The sequence below is a fragment of the Raphanus sativus genome, chromosome 4 (genome assembly GCF_000801105.2).
Source record: "Raphanus sativus cultivar WK10039 chromosome 4, ASM80110v3, whole genome shotgun sequence".
Lineage (NCBI taxonomy): Eukaryota > Viridiplantae > Streptophyta > Magnoliopsida > Brassicales > Brassicaceae > Raphanus > Raphanus sativus.
The window spans coordinates 42209495-42234214 of record NC_079514.1 but is presented as its reverse complement, the minus strand read 5'-3'; the positions used below and the strand labels follow the sequence as shown (position 1 = coordinate 42234214).

At 29.4% G+C, this 24720-nt stretch overlaps 2 protein-coding genes, 1 long non-coding RNA gene and 2 pseudogenes across 3 annotated transcripts; 2 read left to right on the top strand and 3 right to left on the bottom strand.

Moving 5' to 3' along the window:
* Nucleotides 1–3408: 3408 nt before the first annotated feature.
* Nucleotides 3409–4892, bottom strand: LOC108853202 (zinc finger A20 and AN1 domain-containing stress-associated protein 7-like; annotated as a pseudogene).
* A 2910-nt stretch (nucleotides 4893–7802) lies between these two features.
* Nucleotides 7803–8401, top strand: LOC108851050 (putative defensin-like protein 55; annotated as a pseudogene).
* A 4310-nt stretch (nucleotides 8402–12711) lies between these two features.
* LOC108853168 (putative defensin-like protein 55) lies at nucleotides 12712–13566 on the top strand. Its single transcript, XM_018626619.2, has 2 exons — nucleotides 12712–12860; nucleotides 13129–13566. Exons 1-2 carry the CDS (start codon nucleotides 12773–12775, stop codon nucleotides 13269–13271), a joined length of 231 nt encoding a protein of 76 aa, XP_018482121.1. The 5' UTR covers nucleotides 12712–12772; the 3' UTR covers nucleotides 13272–13566.
* A 1971-nt stretch (nucleotides 13567–15537) lies between these two features.
* LOC130511993 (uncharacterized) lies at nucleotides 15538–16354 on the bottom strand. Its single transcript, XR_008945525.1, has 2 exons — nucleotides 15935–16354; nucleotides 15538–15845 (listed from the first exon to the last, which is right to left on the bottom strand). It is a non-coding gene; the product is annotated as an uncharacterized LOC130511993 (long non-coding RNA).
* A 256-nt stretch (nucleotides 16355–16610) lies between these two features.
* On the bottom strand, nucleotides 16611–19772 carry LOC108851049 (uncharacterized). Its single transcript, XM_057008313.1, has 7 exons — nucleotides 19653–19772; nucleotides 19470–19556; nucleotides 19164–19361; nucleotides 18206–18376; nucleotides 18077–18130; nucleotides 17393–17536; nucleotides 16611–17294 (listed from the first exon to the last, which is right to left on the bottom strand). Exons 1-7 carry the CDS (start codon nucleotides 19770–19772, stop codon nucleotides 16848–16850), a joined length of 1221 nt encoding a protein of 406 aa, XP_056864293.1. The 3' UTR covers nucleotides 16611–16847.
* Between the last annotated feature and the right edge of the window lie 4948 nt (nucleotides 19773–24720).

Genomic DNA, 24720 nt, shown 5'->3' with positions numbered 1-24720 from the left:
GATGGACAAGGGTTGTGTTCGATTTTGAGTTTTTGTGTTCTTCTTTGGAGTACACAGAATATATATGGAGAAAGGAAAGTGAAGATAGATTTAACGCATGATTAAGAATCCAGATTCGGAGACTGGGATTTTGAGTTTTGGGAAAGTAGATAGATGTTGTAAATTTGTTACGTGTTGTTTAATTTTGAGTGAAGAATTATAAAAAAGAAACATGTATCTTTAGTTACTAACCGGGTCAATATCACTCAGAAAGGATAGATTTTGAACATATACTCGAAGTCATTGTAAACACTAGGCAAAAACCCGCGCTGCGCCGCGGAATATTATAACACGAACTGATTTTTATAATTTATGTCAATTTCATGCTTAAACGAAACTGACTTCGAATTAATATGTTAATTCTTTTCCCAATAAAAAATGAAAAAAACACAGATCGAATCATCAGACTTAAAAGTAAGATGGCTTGTTCCAACTTGCTAAGTAATTGCAACTTTCTCTCTATCTTTAGAAAGCTTCTTTCCAAACATAATATAATCCTTGTTTTATCCCTTTCATCTACTTGGCTATAACATCATTTGATAATATAAATTACATCTTCAAAAAACTCCTAGCATTAGTGTAACAAATGCAGTTGGCAGAAGATTTATCAACACTCCTTCTCCTATCATCCTCCTACCCTGAAGTGAAGTTTAGCTGAAGTGTTTCCGCTGTAACCATAAATATCTCTTCTTTAAATAATATAGAAAATTTATAAATTCTGAATATGTAAAAACATTAACACAATTTATAAATATTAATGCACTTGTTTGACTATTCTTACACCATCTTCTACCAACAAGCACATATGGGGTCATCAAACAAATATCCCTAGCCAAATCACCGGTCTTATTTCTGATCTTTTAGAATAAGTAGACATTTTTTTTTTGAAAATTTGGATCGTCTTAAAATGCATCAGTTTTTGGTTGGTCTATTGATATATAGTGTATTTAATGATATTTAGCATCTCATTTCATTCATTTAAATCACTTTAGATTTCATTTAGGTGTCTACATTGCATATATTTGTCCATTTATGTGCATTAGGGTTTAGAGTGTACAATTGGAAGTTTTGGGTCAATTCTCAAGGTCATTTCTGCAACTTAGGAAGTCCAGAGTCAGAAACAGAAATATCAAAAGTTCAGGGACCAAGGCTGCAAATTCAGAACACTCGGTTGGGTTAAATTGAACACATTATAAAGTTAAGGGGCGAAATCAGGGACCTTTCTTTAATTTACAAAGGCTTGGGCTGTTTTGTAAAGAAACATAAGTTTAGGGATCGCTTGTGCAAAACCTGAAGAAGTCACCATTGGAGCTTTCGATTGATTGCTCCACCGCGAGCTCGGAGCGACGGGCCAGTTCTAAGAGCACGACGGAGAGCTGAACGGCTAAGCATGAAGATCCGTGGTGGAGCAAAGCAGCTGAATCAGAGACTTGACGCCATGGTGGAGGAAGCTTTGCGGCGGTTAGGATGCTCAAGATCGGACTCGGAATGGAGGAAGAGCTCACCAGGAGTTTCTAAGCACGGCTTGGATAAGATTGCGACGAAGATGAAGAAGACCCAAGGCGGAGGTACGACTGCGAGTAAGACGACGACGGCGTGAAGCTTAGCGAAGAGAACCTTGTCCCAACGAAGAAGATGAAGAGGTCTGAGCTCGTGCAAGTTCATAATTCACAGAAAAGCAAAGATTAGAGATATAACTCACGATCCATGTGACGCTTACGTGTTGTTCAAAAATCATATGTGTAAATTTAGAATGTTTTCATTGGTTTTTCAACTTTTTTCATTTATTGACATGTCATTTCTAAAATCATTCTCAAATTCTATGTGGCAGAAACTGGAGAAAGACTAGCCTTATTATTGTGTGGATTAGTAATTGATAAATCTTAATCAAGTCTCAATCAACAATCAACAATTTACCAACTCAGCTAAATAATTATATTTAATTGCGAAGCAAATAATATATATACATACATGCTGGCTCATTTTGATTTAACAGTTAAATAACGAAATGCTAGTCAAAATAGCTTAAGTATTACGGTAATGAATTGAGTAGGAAATTTATTCTATTAAAATTGAATTATCATTTTTAAAATAATCTTTCTTCATCTTAATAATTACATTTATGTCACTGAATTAATAACTATTAATTGATTAACCATAAATCATTTATTTTGTTAGATTTTTTTCTAACCAAACTTAGATCACTTTTTAATCAGATTTTACAATATAATTAAATTTTTTTGTTTAAAATGGGACATAGAAATTTTAAATGTTACATCATGTATATTATTATTTTATTTCATATACAAAATATAAACTATAAATGTTTTATTAAAACATATAAAGTCATCTTTCAAATATATATATACTAGGGTCGGCCCGCCCTACGGGCGGGATGATAATTTAAAAATAATTTAAATAATTAGAATAAATATTTTTATTTAATTTTTGTTTTATTTTAAAATGTTTTATTCTATATTAGTATGAGTCATTACAATTAATAAAATTGTTTATTTGAAGTTTTATTATTTTTATTTTAATGGTGTAGAATTGTTGATTTATTTGTTTAATTTTAAGTTACCTAGTTTTATTCATTCCCTTACATTATTTTATATCGTGCTCTTATTCGGCTATATAGCTATATATTTTAATTTTACACAGTTGTAGATCTATATTTATAGTTTTTTTAGAATTCATGACATAAATATTTAAAATACATTCTACATCTATTTAGTTAGAATAACTTAACATATCTCTTTTATATTAAAAATTATCCATTTACTGTTTTATATTTATTTTTTATTTCTTTAGTTTTCTATTTTTCTTTATAATTATTTTTGATTTTTGATCATCGATTATTTTATTATTATGGTCTTGTTTTCGTAGAATGTTTTTAATCTATTATGTATTAATATTTGGTTATGTTTTTCTCTATTTGTTTATTTCTAATCTTGAGCTCTAACACGATGGAATCATTTTGATAAACTTTACGCTTTTTATTTGCATTTGATAAAACGTTGTGAACACAATATCGCTAAAAGTCGTATTTGTTCTTTTTCTGAAGTGCATGTATTTTAGACGATTCTATAGATTGTGTGCTAATTTCACATTGATGGATTTTTTTGTTAGATTGTAATTAAACTATTGATTAAAAAAAGTGTTGGCTATTAAACATTCTATTAATAACTTTTGTTTATAGAATAAGAAGATAAATAATATAGAGTGTTTAATGCCTTTTTAAAAATTATTGATCATCTGGAACGCTTAGGTTACTTCAATATAGTGAAATTTAGAGCTTTTTAGCACTGAGGAGCTTATATGCAAATAAATATATAGAAATTATAACAATAATCTGTAACATTTCTCAAAGAAAAAAACAATAATCTGTAGCAACGGATATAAAAAAGAGTCAATGTGGTATCTCCTCCCTCTTTCACAAACAACATGATAGATAGAGATCTTACGAAGATAGAGACACCAAATTACTTTACAAAAGAAAAGGTTTGTTTTTTTTTTTTCATATCCTTTCGACTTTATCCGCCTTGATCACAGGATTGGCCTTTGCGATTACATCACGTCCAACTTCTTTGAAATCAAAGCTACACTCGTGCCTCTCCGGGTTCCTATGGCTTCTGCAGAACGTGCTACCGCATTTGCACTTAAACCCCATAACCCCAACCTTCTTGTTACAGCTAAAACACCTGTTCGTCCGTGCAGGTTTCTGACGGCTCTGCCTCCTCATGTCCGTGGCTATAGGAGCTGATGACGGCTCAGCGGTTACAACAACAGAGGCTGGTCTGGTTTCAAGAGGCTGTTTTTGCTCTGGTGTGACAATGAGACTGAAGATGGAAGCTTAAGTGAGTTCTTCAGCAGATTTTGCTACAGCGGTTAGATCTTCCTCGGCTCAGAGACTTCTGTATCATTTGGAATAGAGGTTCACGTTGGAAGACTCGAAGAAACCACATCTATTGTCGCAGAGTTATGGCTCAGTTGGTGGGAAGCTTGGGCTGTTGTTTTGCTCAGAGCTTACTGTTGTTCCTTTCTTCTTCTTCTCAAATCTATTAAACAAACAAAAAAATTATATTCTGACAGTAACAAAAGAATGTTATAAAGATGATAATCTTTGCATTAATTTGATTCAACCCAGCTACGAAATTGAATCAATTGAATTAAACCCAGATTGGGTATAATCAATTTGCCTCATTTCGATTCAACAGAGGTTCTATATAATAATCAAATGGAAATCAATTCGATATAATCAAATTGATTCATTTCGATTTAAAAACCTTGCTTCAAAGAAGATATATCATCGTGTAGATTCAATGATCGTCACAGGAGGGAGTCGAACCGCGACGGAGGAGCTACAACGGTGCCGATTCAATGCCGAGGAGGAAATCAAAATTAGCAATTTTCTCTTGATTTTTTTAGAAGATTATGATGAAGAGGATTGGACAGATGATTTTTGTGGGAGATGATTTACCTTTTAATCAGCGAGAAAGATGTCCCTGCCGCGTTTGACATTCCCGGCGTCACAGAATTGCAGCAAGCTAACCTGTACAGTGAAAGAACACCTATCAGACTTCAAATCATAAAGAATTATAAGTTTATTTCTCTGCTTAAACAGATTGAGAAGATGGTTTTGAGAAGAGAAAGGCTAACCTATTTATACTCTTCTTATTGAATGCTAGTTAGTGGAGTAGTGGTTTTATCGATTCAATGAGAACGTGAATGCCACAAATTGAATGTAAGTATACCGTTACGTCTTCGTCTGGTAAAATTCTGAGTCAGAGGAAGAAGATTAATCGAAACCCTCGAGTTGGGACCGATATCGCGACGGTGGAGAATGATGAGAGTTCAACCCGTGAAATAGAAAACGACGCGTTTTGTGTGTTTTTTCTTATTTATGATGGGCTTTACCAAACTGTATTTAAAAAACAAATGACAATCAAAAGCCCAAATGAAATTAGATCTTCGATTAATGAAACGCAAAGTATCAGTGAAAAGGACACGTGTCAAGCTCTAATCTCCCTATTTGATGACGTGGCCTCCTTAGAAGAGAGTCCCCTTTTCTTTATAATAATAGATATATTATATATATATATATATATTTATTTATACTAAATAATTTTATGATTAATATAATTCACACATATATTTGAATTACAAGAATACAATAAATAAATTTCAGTTTAATATTCTCCTTAAAAATAAACAATAAATAGAATTTGTTGGCATGTAAAAAACTTAGAGGCATATATATCTATCTTGCTAAAAAACTACATTTCAATTGACATAAAACATTTTATTTTATAAATTTAGATTTATTAATATGCATAACATAATAATTAGTATTTTAATTTATAAATAAATACATCAAAAATGGTTACTGTAGTTAAAATTTATTAATTGATGAATATATTATATAACATATTATTTTGATTGTTTTTATATCCAACTGCAATATTAAAAAACAATAAAAATTGTAATTAATTAAAAATCATCGATCTATCATAAATCTTATAAATTACAAATCGAAAAATGCATATATAAATACATGATTGTGCAACCATTACATTATTGTATTATAAAAAGTTTCATATATTAATGCTACTAAACAAACACTTGTGCATGTCAAGCTCTAGTTTAAATTATAACTAGATTTATTAATATGCATAAAGATAATAATTAGTATTTTAATTTATAAATAAATACATCAAAAATGGTTCTGTAGTTAATTTTATTAATTGATGAATATATTATATAACATATTATTTTGTTTGTTTTTATATCCAACTGCAATATTAACAATCAATAAAAATTGTAAGTAATTAAAAATCATCGATCTATCATAAATCTTATAAATTACAAATCGAAAAATGCATATATAAATACATGATTGTGCAACCATTACATTATTGTATTATAAAAAGTTTCATATATTAATGCTACTAAACAAACACTTGTGCATGTCAAGCTCTAGTTTAAATTATAACTAGATTCATGCCTTTTTAGCATGATCACTTATTCAGATTATATAAGGCACAATGAAATTATTTGGGTTGAAAATGACAATTTTCCCGTTGTTAAGTTTTAGCGAGAAAATATAAGATATAATTGACATTTAAACAGCAAAATGGTATCATATGCAGCATGTGCGTACAAGGTAATTTTTGTAAACTAAAAAAAAAATACGCACATGCTGCAACTATGTATTATTTTCATACAAAGTAACTAAAAACATAAAATATGTCTTTGGATGTAAGTTTCTTTTTCATAAAAAAATTCAGTACAACTACATATCATTTTTCAGTAATTATTTTGCAGTTAGTCAAAGACTTAAAGTGATGAGTTAAGAAAAAACTAAACATTTTGTTATTTTTATTGATTTGCTATGTGTGACAGTAAAAAAAATCCCTATATGTATATTTTTTTCTAACATCTTTTGATTCTGCAAAGAAAACTTGCTTTAATCTGATAAACTGAATTTCTTTTTGACAACAAACAACTAAAACAGAATTATATTAACAGCAAGATTCTCTCTAAATTAATGGAAACTTCTCTCACAAACGGCTTCTCTTTTATTCATATTTCTTACTCCTTCAGTTTCTGAATAAGCGTTATTTTGATATTTTCACATAGATTAAGAAAGTGACAGAAATATATGTAAGTTGTTATTAATTACATTTCTCTGACCAATAGTATTTGAGATAAATAAAATTAATGCAGTTTGAAATTAATATTCAGCTGAAAATATGTATAATTTGCATTGAAAATATAAAATGACACTTTTTATAACAAAAAAAATGTTAGAATGACACTTATTATGAAATAGATGGAATATTACTTAAAAATCTTCAACAATATTAACTTTAATGATTACCAACAAAATCTTTGACCACGTATTCTGTTTCCATGTTTTGCTACCTAATCATGCTATTATACTCCCTCCGTTTTATTTTACTTATCGTTCTAGACTTCGATATATAGATTAATAAAACATTAAATTTGTATATTTACTAGATAAAAACATCATTACCAATACACTTAACCAGATTTTAACCAATAGAAAAATGATTTAGAATAAAAAGTCAATAAATTTTGCATTGAAATCATAAAATGACATTTATTTTGAAACAACAATTTTGCTCTAAAATGACATCTAATTCGAAACGGATGGAGTATTTCATTACCATAAAGCTATAGTCTATTTTGACAGTCCATTTTGACATAATGTACGACAGTCATACACACAAAAACAAATCCCCATATTAGTATTCAAACACCTTTGGTCCGGCAAAGAAAGCTTGCATTTAGTCTGATAAGCGATAAATTGAATGATATTAAATGTAAGATTCTTTCTACTTATTTAATGGAAATTTATGTCCAAGAAACGGCTTCCTGTCCACTATTACTTTCCTATTTTTAAAAAATCTTCAAAAATATTTTACTTAAATGAGTACCAACAACTAAAATAAATAAATGTGTACCAACAAAATCGTTGACTATATGTATTAACTTTCCATGATTTGGCACCTAGTATAGTAATATAGAATCGTGCCATAAAGAATAGTTTTTTTTTTTCTTTTTTTTTTGTGGTAACAAATAAAGAATAACTGAGCTGAAAACTAGGCCATCTCTCGACAGAGTAATATAAATAAAGCTTTTCATACAGTTTTAATCAGTGTAGACTTTTTCATTCGGTCTTTTTTGTGTGAAAGGGACGTTCTTTTTCGAACAGAATTAATATTATTATTGAAGAAAACATGAATATCACGAAAATTTATGTGATATTTTTTTTTGTGATGATATGTGCCAAGTCATCGTCCAATTCAGATGTTTTGGCTTCATCTGGTATGTTCTGTTCTAGTTTGTATAATATTTTTGGTCATTCTAAAAATAAGCGTAACTTTATATATAATTTTTACAAAAAAAAACAAATTGTAAAACCGATTTAGATGCACATGTGTGTATATGTATTATATTTCCTTTACGTTAGTTTTTTTCTTTCTTTTGAAGCTTATTTAGCATTAGTTGTTTCGAACTTAATAAGACGGTTACACGGAAATATCGAATTGCAAGAGTATGTTCTTCCTACATCACATCATATTCTCAACTATAGATTTAGTTTTGTACCAAGAAAAAAACTATTGATTTAGTTTCCTTTTTCCCACATATATTTCATATATAATTGATTTCGTTTAACATAAGTTGTACATGTGTTGTTGCAGTGGTCGAAGCAACAAAAGTGTGCGATTTTCCGTGTTCACCAAGGTACGGAACTTTTGAATGCTTCCATGACTGTTTCCTTGATAATTTCAAAGATGGAAATTGTGTTAATGGGCGTTGTTGTTGCACAAAATGATAAAAGCGGTCACGTTTCTAGAAAACTGGCAATTCGAGCGGTTGAGTTATGCTTTACTAATATCAGATTTATGTATTCTTTTCAATAAAATAAAGCATTTGATTATTCTTTCGATTCCATAACTATTGTTATTTTTCTTGACGATTGTGATTTATATCCAAACTAATAACTTGTGCGATGCAAATGACAGAGAATAAAAATTTACTATATTAAACATTAATAAGAAGACGGTATAAAGACAATACTATAATAATAGCCATATATCATTAACTTATTTTTCAGTCACATATATATACATTAAAGTTAATTTATAACAATGGCAAATGTGATCTGGTGTGGTGGCAATTGCAAGCAATGGAAGTTATGTACCACACTTAGTCTGATGGATCTGGATCCGGGAACCACGAACTTAACTAGATCTGGCCCTTTCGGACAACTTATTTAAGTGCCGGGAACAACTTGGCCAAGGGTCCAATGATTCTTGTATACATTTTTAACGGATTTCGGGTTGATCAAAATTTTAGATTTGAGTTAGACAAATATAACCGATGAAAATTTCATCAAATTTTAATTAGCAATTTTATGAGTTAGATTTCTTAACCTTAAAAGTTGCTCCTTGAAAACGTTCAAAAGATGGAAAAAAATAAAATTTTTAATAGCATAAAAACTATAAATGGCAATTATATTGTCGCAACGTTTTTTCACTACATATTTCCATATAAGTATTAAAATAAATTGTTTTAAAAAAAAGTACATTTTTGAACTTTAGTATTAATAACATACGTTGAGCAGTTGATTAAAACAGTGAAATATTTGTTTTAGCTGGTCGCGCGAAAGACTCGAAACGAGATGGATATATGGACGACTACCAAAGATTTTGATATTTTGTAGGTTATTAGGATGGTTTTCTCATTTATCATGTTTGCACTGTATTGTAATTTTCATGGGCGGATCTACGTTGCTTAGCAAGGGGGCAGCTACCCCCATTAAAATCTATAATTAAATTGAAATACGCTTTGTTCTTGAAATATTCTACAGCTTAGTTGATTAAAGCATAGACTCTGCCCCCGCTAGATCAACGTTCGATTCCCCATCTGCCGCCTAGCATCATTTGTTTTTCTTTTTCTCTGATATATTTTTTGGCCACGTCTCCAGATATATATTCTAGTTGGTTAAATCATTGACTCTGCCCCCGCTAGATCAACGTTCGATTACCCATCTGCCGCCTAGCACATTTGTTTTTCTTTATTTCTCTGATATATTTTTTGGCCACGTCTTAAGTTTCTTTATTTTCCTTATGTTATTTTTCATGTTCCTGTTTTCTTTTCATTCAAAAAGTTTTGTTTTAAAATATTTAGAATCCTACTTTTTTATTTAAACTAGAATCCTACTTTCTCCATTTCGATTTAAATATCGTTGTAGGAAAAAAAAAATCGTTTCAATTCTCCATTTTATTTTTTTATTGGTTAAAATGTGGTTAGATGTATATGTAATTGTGTTTTAGAAATATACAAAACCATATGTTTTCTTAATTTGTGTCCATAAATCTAAAACGACAATTAAAATGAAACGAAGGGAATAATATTTTTCCGTTATGTTAGTGATGTCTTTTTTTTTCTTCTTTTAGTTCCTTGTACCTTTTTCTTACTTTTTCTTTATTTTCCTGATTTTTTTCTAGCCATGTGTTATGTTAGTTATTTTCCTCGAGTTTTATTTTTTTGCTTTTTATTTCTTTTATTCAATTTAAAAAAGTATATATATTTTGACTCCAGTATTTTTTCATTTTACTAGTAAATTTTTTTGTTTCTTCATTTAGTTTTAGTCATATTATTTTATTATTATTTTATTCTAAATTTTCTTCTTATTTAAAATACAATAAATAAATTTCAGTTTAATATTTTCCTCAAAGATAAACATAAAAATATAATTTATTTGGCATATAAAAAACTTAGAAACATATAATCTATCGTAATAAAAAACTACATTTCATTTGACATAAAACATTTTATTTTATAAATTTAGATTTATTAATATACATTAACATGTAGCATATTATTTTTATTAGTTTTATGTCCCACTACAATATTAATAATTAAAAAATTGAAGATAATTAAAATCGCCGATCTATCATAAATCTTATATATTATAAATCTAACAAATGCATATACAGACGCATGATTGTGCAACCATTACATTATTGTGTTATAAAAAAAATCATATATATATATCGTTAGACAAATGCTCTTGCAAGTTAAGTTACAAAAAAAAAAAACTCTTGCAAGTCAAACTCTAGTTTAAATTACAATTGGATTCAGGTTCTTTTAGCACGATCACTTCTTCAGATTATATAAAGTACAATCGAAATTATTTGGGTTGAAAAGAGTGTTTTGAAACCCGACCCAAATCCGCGGTTGAACCGGTAAACCCGATGATCCAAGATAAATCTGGTTTGGATTGTGAAAAGCCCAAATTTTAAAAACCCGTAAAAACTCACTAAAACCCGAAACTCGGTACCGATTGAACCACTGATTGAATCAATAGATAACTTTTATATTTTTAAATTATGTTTTTAGATTATATTTTATATTCTAAATTTCCAATTTAAAAGTCAGGTTTCTTTCAGTTTTTTTGCCGTCTTTATCTCTTGTCTTCTTCTGATTATGTATCTTTTTTTCTTCTTTTTTTTTGCTTTTTGATTATTTTGTTTATTATAAATTTGTAATATTTGGTTTTACGTGTTCTAATGTGTTATTATTTTGTTGATAAGTTTTACAATTTAGATTCAACTTTCTGATTTTAATCACATAATACCAATTACACTATTTTATTTGTGATTTTTAGATTTTGATAAAGATTTCACTATGCCACCGGAAGAAAATAAAATGAACTATGGTAGAGAAAACCAAAATTAGTTGATGTGATTTGGAGTTAATTTCTTTTTTGTTATTGAAATTTTATTACAATAATATTTTACTTTTGGTTTATTTTGGATTTGAAGTTTAATTTATTATTCTCATTAGACATAAATATTTATGAATTTTATTCTTGATTTTTTTGATGTCATATCTTAACCAGTTACAAAAAATTTAAATAGTATAAATTATTTTTTGATATTTTGTATATCAAATGAAAATAAAATATAAAAAGTAAAGTTAAGCATTTTCTAAATTTTTTTAAACATATATATATATATAAATATATATCCAAATTATTATTTTATGTTTTAAAAATATTTAAAGAATATTAACTTTAGTTTCTACATTTATATTTTCATAGCTAATGTATTATTATATAATAAAATTAATTCATTTATTAATTTTTGGTGGATTCATTGATCTAATGATCCGGTAAGTAGTCCGGTTCAGTGTTCGGATCGGTTTTCAAAACATTGGTTGAAAATGATTTTTTTACCGTTGTTAACTTTTAACGAGAAAACATAAGATATATCGACATTTAAACAACAAAAATGGTGTCATACGCAACTTGTGTCTACAATGTAATTAAAAACATAATATATGTCTTTGGGTGTAAATTTCTCTTACACAAAAATTTTCAGTACAACTACATATCATTTTCCACTAAGGCTATAACTGGTGACCACCAAAGAATAATAGGAACAACCAGGAAAAGAACGAAGAGGAAAAAAAATAATAGGAATATTGTTCCCTATTCTTTTTTCCCGAATTTTATAAGGAATATATTTGTTCTTTGATTCCTTAAATTAAAAAGAATGAGAAGAAATATTGAAGAAAAAATATTCTTCATAAATGATGTCAAATTTAAGGAATGAAGATAAATAAATTATTCTCATTCTTTATAAATGATGTCAAATTTAAGGAATAAAGAGGAATTTAAGGAAAGAGCCTAATTGTTTTGCTTTAGTCAAAGACTCAAAGTGATGAGTTAAGAGCGACAGTAAAAAAAATCCCTATTAGTATATTTTTCTAACATCTTTTGATTCTGCAAAGAAAACTTGCATTTAATCTGATAAACTGAATTATATTAACTGCAAGATTCTTTCTAAACTAATGGAAATTTCTGTCACAAACTGCTTCTCCCTAATCTTTGACTATCAACAAAATCTTTGACTACACGTATTCTGTTTCCATGTTTTCCTAGCTAATCATGCTATACATGCCAGTATTATATTTCATTACCATAAAAATAGTTATAAGCAAAAGATTTGATTTCCGTAAATAATAAAAATAAATTGCGGGTTGAAAATTAAACCGCGTCTCGACAAATAGTCATGTATATAAAGACTTTCTTGAAGATTTAGAACAGTGTAAACTGCTTTTTCTTTCTTTCGTTATTTTGTGAAAGAGACTTCTTTCTTTTTCTTACAACCGAATTAACAGTAAGAAAGAAATCATGAATACCACAAAAACTTGTCTGATTTTTTTTCTTGTAGTGATATTGGCAAATCCATTGTCCAATTCCAACGTACTGGCTTCATCGGGTATGTTTTAGTTGTCTAATATCTTTGGTCGTTCTAAATATGTGTTGAATTACATATATAATTTTTAGGAAAAAAGGTTGTAAACCGATTTAGATGCATATGAGTACGTTTTACTCTACTTCATTTAGAATTACAAGAGTATGCTATTCGTACATCATATTATATTCTCAACTAAACATTTGGTTTCCCAATTCCCACATTTTTTCTGAAGGCCATACATTTATTTCATCTTTGATTTCCTTTAACATAAGTTGAACATGTGTTTCAGGCGTCGAGGCAACGACATCTACTGTGTACATTTGCTATATACCTTGTTCACCAAAATATGGAACTTACGAATGCTTCCATGACTGTCTCTACAAACGTTATCATGATGGAAATTGTGTAAATGGGCGTTGCTGTTGCTCATAATGATTGAAGCCGTCACATTTCTGGCACACTGGCATTTAAACGCTTGAGTTATGCTTTTCTAATATCAGATTTTATGTATTCTGTTCAATGAAATAAAACATTTTATTAGGTGGAAACGAAGTAAAAATATAATATGCTGGAAACTCCATAATCAGATTTAATTGATTTTTAACATTAACTAGAATTTGATCCGCCCAACCGTGCGGTGTTTGTTTTTATTTATATATATAATTATTTATATTATTTTTCAAATACCTAAATTTCATAGTTTGTTTGTTTTATTCGATTAATTATATTAAACTCACATGTATTTATTACTTCTTATTATATATATATATATATATATATATATATATATATATATATATATATATATTTTTTTGTTGAATTTGTGTTTAATTATTTGATAAACTAAAATATGCAAAGTTTCAAAAAATCTGAAAATTATTTTATATTTCTTTAAGTTAAAACTAATAATGGATCTAATTTCAATTTAAGTTATGTAGTAGTAAGAAAATAATTATTATTTAGTAATTGTTTCTGAATTTTATGAAAATTTTAAAATATTCATATACACTAATCTTTTAAGCATTTAGAATTAGATATTTATAGAAATGATAAAATAAATGATTGACTATTAAATAAAATTTTGATTTTTTTTAATATGTTGCTATAAAGTTATATTATTAGAACATAAGTTTTATTTAATGTAATTCAAACAAATATAAATTTAAAATGAGATTTACATAATATAGAAATCTTCTTATCTATTAAAGCAATATACCTCTTATAAATAGGTTAATATAGTATGTCAATATCAAATGGATCATTACTAATTATTAATTCAATCATGTTGTTCTCAAAACTCAAAAGTATAGGAACTGATTTTTTGGAAAAAAAGACATATGTACATTTCTAATCTAACAAAGACTTTCACCTTTATTATTGTTGACTATTTTTTATGTCTATGTTATAAATATATAATTTTGATATACTCGTAAACATTTTAAATATATGATCTACATTTTAATGCTATATATAATGTAATTCCATAATTTTATTGTTTAAGTTCTTATTTGAAATTTTTAATATATAAATTTTTATACATTTTAATTTGTAATAAATTGTGATTACATAATAATATAATTTCAAATTTGGTAAAATAAATTAAAAATTTGAAATAATCAAATAGATAACACCCTTCAAATATATGTTTTTAATTTCTACAGTTTTCGTTCAAAATATTTTTAATTTTTTTGTCATCCACATAAACTTTTTAAATATATTTTAAAATTTTTGCTAAAATATTTAGCTATACAATAAAATAGAAATTTGTTTAGGATCATTTAAATTTCCTTGTTGTGTTTAAAAAATATAATTTAGCATCTATACTTTAATATATAGGAGGATTTTATAAATAAATATATAGTTATGTTCAAATAATTTAGACATATTATTTTAGCAAATTTTATACATGGTTTACGTCAAACCCCTTTTAATGGTGTATCATATTCATAATGAAAGGATTTTTAAAAATAAATAAGTTACTTTATTAATTTACTATAATTTTTAATATTTAATTCACATAGTTCTTTTATTTTTGTATAATATATACTACAATTAGAAAGTTTATGAAAATATCATAAAACTTTTATTTTATTTTTAGGATAAAATTGTAATCTAAATTGATTTGAATAAAATTATATTACAAATTACGAAATTAATTAATGCATTATTATATAAAATATTTAAATGTTTTGTAAGATTTTTTTGAACTTTTTTCAACAGTATGTTTATAATTAAAAATAAAATTAAAACAGTTTTATAGGTAAAGTTATTATATGTGTTAATTATATAAGATATGATATCTTAATGATACCAACATGTTAAATATAAATAAATGAAATATGAAATAAAGAGGTCAATCTTTAGTAAACCTACACCCCAACTTAAATAAAACCAACTCATTAAACCCGATCCGCATATGACTTTGATCTTCAAATCGATTTAGGGTTCTTAAACTAAATTTTTAAGGGATTTCACTACAAAAAAGAAGGTTTTTCTTAGCGGTCGGATAACGTTATCTAACGAATTCAATAGTGATATTTTTCACTGCTATCGTATTATGATATAATATTGAACTTTTTGTGCATTATTATTTAATAACATATAATTTATGTTATTATCTATATGTTTAAAAATTAAAAAAGAATAACAATATTTTAAACTTTTTGTATTATCGAAATTGCAATTTAATTAAAATTGATTTATAGATTAAAACTAATTTATTAATTAAAATATAATTACAAATTATTCATAAATTAAAACTGGTATACAAAAAGAAAAAGAAAAATTGATTTAAATGTAAACCAAAAAAATTAAACCCAAAAAAAAAATCTAACTCCTCGTGCCTCCATCTCCTTTGCCCGGCCTCGTCTGTTTGCTTACTCCAGCCACCTCCTTCACCGGATCTATCAATCACCATCACGTACTCCTCCACCATCGACGCTTCAAACCACGCTATCCCGCTCTGACTCCGGGACAGCTCCGACTCCACTCCCTCTTCGTTATCCACTATACTTCGAATTGTAGTGAGAATCGAATTGTTAGGATGGAAGAGCGGATACTTTGAGACATACAGAGAGAGAGGAGAGAGGTCGAACCGTGGTGGTGATGCTGGGACGGCGAACAAACAGAGGTCATGTGATGGTGGGGATGGTGAGCCTTGGTTCTTCTTCATGGTGGTGGTGATTGAGGAAAATACATATTCGAAGGAGAAGAAGGGATTTGCTTAAGATCTGAAACCGAAAAGCAAAAAACAAAAATATCGACGGTGGATGAAAGGGAGATTTGTGATTCCTAGTCATATGATCAAAAATAATTAATGGATAATCTTGTGTTCAGAGATTGACCAATAAAAAAGAAAGAAAAAAATAACTAAAACAGTGAATTGTGGTTTTTGGATTGAAATCAATTAAGGATCCAAAATTAACCCAAAAGAAAACTGTTTTTTGTTTTTTCTACGAGAAATATTACAAACAATTTTACAACCGACAATTATACCTTTCATATCAAGATTCACGCCTAATTTTATTAATTGAACCGCTCTATGGAATCTACGTTTAAATGTATTTTTTACGCTATGCTGCAGATCTCTTTTAAGCATTTTCTTTCTTAATTCGCATAATTTCGTTTTTTTCCGGGAATTAAAACCCAAATCTCCTTAAGTCTATATGTAACACAATTTTTTTTCCTAAGAATTCTTAATTTAGTTCTACCATTGGAGCACTCAAACTAGTGTCTCCTAACAAAAGTTCTTAATTTAAGTTTATTAATTAAATATTTATTAAGAATCTAATTAGGAGTTATCCCATTTATCAGGCTCTTATTCGGTGTTGTTTACTGATCGTCTGAGTGTTGCTTACTTGTGTCATTGTGTGTTATATTAATTTTTCAACATTGTAAACAAACTTTTATTATACTCGATAAAAAATAAATTTCATGATTCGAATTAAATCTAAAATCTGTCACAAGCAATTTACAACTCATGGTTAAATCGAAAACAGAGAAAATAAACTAAATGATAAGGAAAATGATGAAACTAAAATACAAGAAAAATGAACTCAATACAAGAGATGCTACTCCCGAATGCATACCAGGAAAGCCTGGACCTCCATAGAACAGACACGTGCCCCAGTCATCGTCTCTAGACATATTTGCGATGCTGTAGAATTCAGGATTGGTTGCTTTGACTTCGACGTGCTGAACTGGCTGGAGAATGTTATTACTGTCTACGATCTCCAAATTGCGGAAGTAGCCCACTTTGCCGAAGCCTTCGTCTGGGAAATGACCAGAGCCCATATCTGTCATCGTCTGCCGGCCGGAAGTATGTGAGTCAACGACTTCACCACCCCATTGCACTTGGTCCGCGTAAATTAAGTTTGAAAAAAGTTCAGCGGGCCAATATCCAACTAATGAGTGGTTAGATCCTAAGCTCAACCACCAATTCCCGGTCTTCCGATCCTTTAATTTTTATTTATTAAATATAATATTAATATATTATTTGAAGAGTATAAAATGCGAAAAGTAAATCAAAGCATTAAATAAATAAACAAACGAACCTTCCATACGGAAATGGTGATCTCAAACTGGTTGGCGTCGAATTCAGAGACAGGAGCAATGGTACCTCCAATGATAATGTTGTCACTGGTTTGTATAAACCCAGGACACTGGAGATTGTAACATCCAGTTACATATGTGTCGCTCTGTATAATAATTATTTTTGTTATTAGTAAAACTTATCAAAATCATGTTTTGCACTTGTTGTTTTTATTGTAATTAAAATGAAAACTGAATCAAACTGATCTTATATTGTACACGGTTTTGAATTAAGTGGTTTGCATGCATCAAACTTCTTTATTTTATATGTGCTAAAAGAGGAACTAATAAAACTTAACCAAAATTAGTTTTTATTTGGAAGGAATATTAGCATATATAAATTGGAAGTAGTTATAAATTAAGTGTGTAACTGATGAGGATATGAGTAAGAAAATAATTACAGAATACTATTAGATCATTCTTACTAGTAATAAGTGTCTTACTGTATAAAATTACAGAATAGGTAATATAATAATTACAGAATACTATTAGAATGTTCTTGCTTGTATTTTATTACTAGTAATAATATAATAAAGTTCTATTACAAAAAATAATATAATAAAGTTAAACTCAGTTTGCTATCCTATTAGCTAGCGTCAGTAAACATTTGTGATTTATATAAATGAGATAAAATTGAGATAACTTACTGTCCAATAAATGAATAGCCTTGGCTTATTGTCCTGATACATATTTGGTGAAACCTAAAATGAAACATTTAAATGTATTAGTAATTATATATCTTAAAAATACAAGTATTTAAACTCTTTAAAACGTACCTGCCACCCTACTTCAATTGTATTAAGATTGTTCTTCTCGTAGGTTCCAGATGTAATCCAAATCTGGGCTAAGCTGAACTCATCTTGTTGTTCCACGTTTGGATCCCACACGCTTATAGTAGCCTCCGTTCCATACATTTCCGGTGGGCTGTACGTAATTCCGACTGCATGCTATCATTTCAAGTCACAATGTCAGTAATTAGTAATTACTAAAAGAGATCAAAATGTGCTTTTATGATACGTGTAAAATAGATATGCTTCTAATCAGTCTTGGAAAAAATGGGTAGTGTCATTCTAGTCTTAACTATATATTCTAGACAGATTAAGCATGTCTATAGAAGTGTCACAGGCCCATTCTTATAAACTAAGTGGGCAGGACCGGGCTTGGATGCAAGCACAACATGTGCTTCAGGGCCAATTAATTAAAAAATTTGTTAGGGGGCAATTTACTGAGGGATTAGTTGAATCATGTGGTATAATTTACTTGACTCTTGTTACTGGTCTAGAAATGATCCTTTCATGTCTTTTTTTTTAAAAAAAATTGCTTTGCTTTATATTGTAAAAAAAGGAAAATAGCGTGATTATGACTAAAAGCCTATAAGTTATAATTAAACGACTATCTGAACACAAAGGAAAAAAATTAACGGCATCTGCTTATTTTTCCATGGTGATCTTTTTATGCAGTGTTCCTCTCTCTTTCTTTTAGGTTATTCCATAAATTGTGTTTATAAGTTATGATGAAATTAAAAATTATGAAAAGTTATTTAATAGTTGAATTGTTGAATATTTGTTGTTTGATCATAAACACGTATATTAAGGGGCAAAATCTTTTTCTTTTGCTTCTAACAAATCTTAGAACCGGCTCATATGTGGGAATTCTGATGTCCCTCAGTATATAGTTTTATTTTATGATAGGTGTAAAATGAATATGCTTCTAATCAGTCTATAACAATTATACCTCATGTCTAGACGAGTACTGATCCGTAGATGAACTAGTCCGTACGGGTACAGTAGATTTGTTAGACCCGTCTATTTGGTCCTTCCATGTAGGGATCATTCCTTCTGGGCAATTGGCCTTACTCACTTGAGCTTCCAAAGTCTTCAACTTGCTTCTTTTTTTAACTCCGGTCGATTTTGGGACTTCTGATGGTCTTTTCTATTTTTTGTAACCAAAAAAAAAAGTTAGTTTCTTTCATAGTTTTTTTTTTACAACAAGAAAATATGTAGATAAATGAAACTAGAAAATACACAAATTGAAGAAAACCTGCAGCTTGTGATTCTGTAAAAGGTCGTGACTAAATGCCACCTGTTTATATATGTCTACGCATTCGATATCCTTTTGATCCGAAGTCTAAACAAAAAGAAATAAGCATATATATGTTAGTATAGCTTTGATTTGCTACGAAAGAACAAACACAATGATTACTTTAAAAATAAGTACTATCACCTTGGTTGGGAATCCAAGACCGAGTGTCATGATCGCAAGAATCACAATTGTAGACCTCATAGTCACACAAACACCTTCAAGAACATACGAAAGTCTAAGACAGTCAAAGATCATATCCATAGATACAGGAGAACGATTCATCTGAGATTACCTTTGCAATAAGCACGAACATCAAAATTAACAACTTGCAGAAATCATAACAAAATGTTCCCGGTAATATCATATAAAATAGATAAGCAAAGATTTACATTGAACACCAAACAGTTGAAGCATAAGATCACTGAAGATCAAACCAAGACTGGAGACTCGGTCATCATCAGAGAAATCGCAACCTATTTATGAGAAATCAGATACGTTTTGACCTCAACTATTTCAGGAGCGGAGCATCAAAAAAGATCCAAGAAACCCATCAAAAGCGTGAAAAGAGAGACCGAGAATCAAGAACATTAGAGGGATCCAAAACATCAACAAAAGACAATGATACTATAAACCCATGTAAAGAGATAAGACGAGAAACAATAAGATTCCTAGTCAAACACTGGAATAGAAGATAAAGCTGAGACCTTTAACGCATAAAGATCTCTCCGCTCGCGATCTCTCTATTCTCCCTTATCCCTTTTCTCAGTCTCTTGCTCTCACCCCTTTAGCTTCTCCAGTCTCCCTCTCTGTGTACTCTATCTCTTTTTTCACTCTAAGCATATATGAAATCTCTCGCTCCCTACCTCTTTTTGTTCCCGTGATGTATGTCACTCTCGTCACAATATTTCTCACCATATGCTCTCTCTCTCTTTTTCTAGTTCTAGTTTCATTCCAATTGTTGCACAAAAAGAGTTTTATTCCAATTAGGGCGAAAGTAGTTTTGTGTTTATATTTTGGTAGAGAGACGGTTGTGTTAAACTATCTATAAAAACATAACGTATGTTTACCATAGAAACAAAAGGGATTTATCTCCAGTGAATATTAACGTTTTATGCTTCTTGGTTTAAATTAAACTTCCTTGTTTTTGCGGTTGGCGAAATAAGAAACCATGCGAAGAAGGCATAATATAACACATCCCGTGGATCACGTTAACGTCAAAACAAGAATGTTAAATTCAAAAAGAAAACAAGAATGTTTTTCGAAAATTGTGACGTTATGATATTTTATATCCACACATGGGCTATAAATAGAAAAATACATTCTTTTCAGAACTTTGGAAAGTTTCGAAAATGGAAACCTACTTGCGGACCCTGTCTCTCAATTATTTCTCATGTGGTGCGGGATTTTAATCATGTGAGAGCCAATTCTTCTAAATTTAATAGTAGTAAATACTAACTTCCCCAAAATAGTATATGGTCAAACTTTGTGAACCAACGTATAGACAAATTAATGTTAGATACAATTATTTTTTAAAAAGATATATTTTATAACTAATTCGGTCGTTTATTTGATTGACGATACAAATTAAAAATTTCCAAACAAATAACAAGAAATTTGGTAAACAATATAACCTTTTCTAAAAAATGTTAATTTAAAATAATTCACTATATAAACTACATAACTATTTGTAATATTTTGCTCGACGTTTAAGTAAATATCTAAGTGTTTCCCATCATGAACTCACTATTACCTTTTTGAAAGTTTAACTTGATTTTGGAATGTAAACTAATTATTTTGAAAGATTAACTAAGATTTTGCACCCTCAAGCTTTAATTTTTTAAAAAAATAGAAACTAATTATTTTGAAAATTAATTAAAATTTTGCTCACTATGTAAAATTTTTGTACAATGAATCACATATTGCATTAAATCCAGGATATGATATAAAATGTTTTACTAAACTAAATACTTGTTTCTGATATACACTTGAACAAAAATAAAATATTGAAATTAACCACGAACTAAGTTTGTCGACAAAAACAGGTTCGCTAACTTGTTAAAAAAACTTGTTAAATGTTTTTTCATAGCTTCATCACAATGAGTAAACTTTGTCCATGAAAACTAAAGATAATTCACAGAATTTTCTTTAAATTAAGTAAATTTATCAATACTCATTTTCATTTTTAGTCAAAAATAATACTCATTTTAAAGAGAAATTTTCTTTCATATTAATGTTTAGAGAAAAAGTGGGAAACAGATGGAAAATGGGATAAATGTGGAAAAGAAGTTATGATATTGAATCTTGAAAATGTAGTGACAAAGAAAAAGGGAGAAAGAAGTAGGGTCTCAACCAAAAAAATGAAAGAGACGAGCAATATTCTATTTTGAAAAAAGCATCGATCTGATGCATATTATTTCGTTTTCACAAATATTATAGTACCTTCAAAGTTCTCTAATTTTTTCAAAAAAAAAATATCATTTCACAAATATATAAAGCAAGAAACTTTTAAATATGTTTTCAAGAATACTAGTAGTCATAATACTATGTGGAAAAAGCATTGCCCGTAAAAAAAGATCTGTAAACTAAATACTGTAAATAATTCAGTGGTGAAGATTAAATATAACTGTTGAAAATATAGGTAAAAAAAAAGAAAAGAATGTTAACCAAGCGAGGACGGCTAGTGGTCTTGCGGGAGCTTCGGCCCCAATACGGACCCGGGTTCGAATCCCGCTGGCCACTGGGGGTTAAATTTAAAATCTGGACTCCCCCAGCGTCCGGTGACCGAGGCGTACTCCGGCCGATAATGTAGGCTGATACGGACACTTGCCGCTAGTCTGAATCCACTTCGGTGGATGCCAGGATACACCGGGTTATTCAAAAAAAAAAAAAAAAAAAGAATGTTGACAAAAATATTCTAATGAAACTATTATATAAAAAAATTAAGTTTCAAAAAAAAAACTATTATATAAATGGGAATTGCGTTTGTGTGAATCATCGAGAAAAAGGGGAGAGTGTCTACGTAACCTAGAAGAGCAACAAATTCTAGAATCAGAGAACCAATGGGACCATGCCGTATTATTACACGCACATAAAGACAGGAAGTTTAGTGTCTGAACGTGTCCCTTCAACTGAATTTCTCTGCTGATATTTGACCCCACGTCACTTCTGAACGTATGTGCTTACAAGAACGTCACATTAATCATTGGTTAATTAGCCAATATCTAATTCACGTGACGAATCAGAGCAACATTAGTGGTTAAAGTCTCTCAACCACAGTTTTATATGTTATTATTTTAGCATATTTAGTTTTGTAACTAAATTTTAATGTTTTTAGAAAAATTAGACCAAAAATAATCCAATAAGATGATGGTAAGTGGACATCAAGTCCCTCAATCAAAAAGAAAAGTTTCTTCCCATAGGTACGTTCGGCTTCTTCTCTCTTCATCTTTTGTTTCTCTTTCATCCTTTTAAATATTTTTCAATACTCATCGAGAGACGTCCGATGCGGATGCTCATGCGAATCTATAATTTAGCTTACGCGACTAAATAAATATATAAAATATCATTATAGTACGTAAGCACATTCATGATGATGAGATCAGATGAAAGAGGACAAAGAAAAGCAATTTCACCACGTCTTTAACGTCTGTGACAAAACTGGCAGGTTAATTAAAAAAATAACAAAGATGATACTACAAATGTTGGCTTTTTTCCAAGTGTTTTTTTCCAAATGTTGTCTTTACTCATACCAACAAATATTTAAAATATGTTACATGATTTATAGTTTCGTTGCGTTGTCACTTAAAGATGGTTAATTAACATAGTGAATTCAAATTTACAAATGTTATTTAATATGTATTGACATTATAAATAACTAAAATCAATATTTAATCACAAATTATAAAATGAAAAAGATGCTTAATTGTTCGGTTTCGATTTGATTTTTCGACACTATGGTTATTAACCATGTCATGTCTAGCAAGTGAGTATTTTAGAGGTCAATGCATGTTGACAAATGTTTTATCTTTTTACATTTCTTAAAAGTATTTCGAGACGCCAAAAGAAGTGGACGTCCCTTGGATTCAGCGTACTTTCAAAAAAAGAAGAAGTCAATTTTAGTGTTTGGACCAATGCATTGAAGAAGAAATTTGGCTGTATATACGTATATATTTCACTAGTGCTTGGCTCAATTTATTATCCCCTACTCGTCAACAATATATTCCGACAAAAAATTAGTGAACTGGTACAATTTTGTTTAGTTAACCAATGTGTGACCATCTTAAAAAACTTGTATTCGGTTTGTCTTATATTAAAATACTTATATCATTTTCAAAAATAATAACCAGACTTTATTAATTTTTGACCAATGATTTGACAATGTTTATATACTTTGTAAATTCTTCCTGATCTCAATATATGATTTGTCTAAAAATTAAAAAAAAAAAAAATTGGATAAAACGACACTAATGAATGGTAATAGGCATCTGAATGGTGAATAGCCATCGAAATATATAGTAATAATGATTTTGATCAATAATGTGCTAGTTTATGTAACACTTGATAAATAAATGCTTTTTTGGACCATAGTGGGGGCAGCAGCTCTCGATTAACTCGCATATAAATCACTCTAGATTCCTTCCTTATCTCTCTCCTTTTCAAATCTCCCTCTCAGCCCACGAACACGTGCGTTTCAAGCAACTGCTCGATTTAGCTTATTGTGCTCTGTTTCGTTTTGATTTTTTCGTGGGTCTGGTGAAAGGTAGAGAAAGGCGGAGTGTTTTCTTCTTGAGGCGGAGAGGTGAATGAGAAACTCGCCTGCGACTCTGTCTCTCTCGGTGAAGTGTTGCTGAAGCAGAAGAACAAGAAGAGCTGTGCTCGGTGGGGCCAATGCGGTTGATAATCTGACATTCTCTTTTCTTCTTAATTCTTGTCAAAATCTTCCCTTTATTCGATTTTATGTGTGTGTGTGTTTCGGCTTATCTTGTTTGTCTTTATTGTTGCCGTTGTGGGCAATACGAGTTTTTTTTTTAATCTCTTTGTTCAGAATTTTGCATTTGTCTTGATGCTTCGTTAGCTCTACCTATTAGCTTCAGCTTGTCTCTGCTCTCATTAATTTGAATCTTACTGCATCGGATTCTGTTTTGCCAGAGTCTTGATCACGAACGACAATGCTCTTGTTTCATGTCAAAAGTCTCAAACTTTCATGTTT

Bases quoted from the DNA above. Each gene is read 5' to 3' on its own strand.
- LOC108853168 (XM_018626619.2), top strand. From the start codon at position 12,773: ATGAATACCACAAAAACTTGTCTGATTTTTTTTCTTGTAGTGATATTG. The intron at 12,861-13,128 runs GTATGTTTTAGT...CATGTGTTTCAG, and splicing joins CAACGTACTGGCTTCATCGG to GCGTCGAGGCAACGACATCT.
- LOC108851049 (XM_057008313.1), bottom strand. From the start codon at position 19,772: ATGGATATGATCTTTGACTGTCTTAGACTTTCGTATGTTCTTGAAGGT. The intron at 19,557-19,652 runs GTGATAGTACTT...CTTTTTGTTTAG, and splicing joins GTCTTGGATTCCCAACCAAG to ACTTCGGATCAAAAGGATAT. The intron at 17,537-18,076 runs GTAAGTTATCTC...ATTATTATACAG, and splicing joins GGCTATTCATTTATTGGACA to AGCGACACATATGTAACTGG.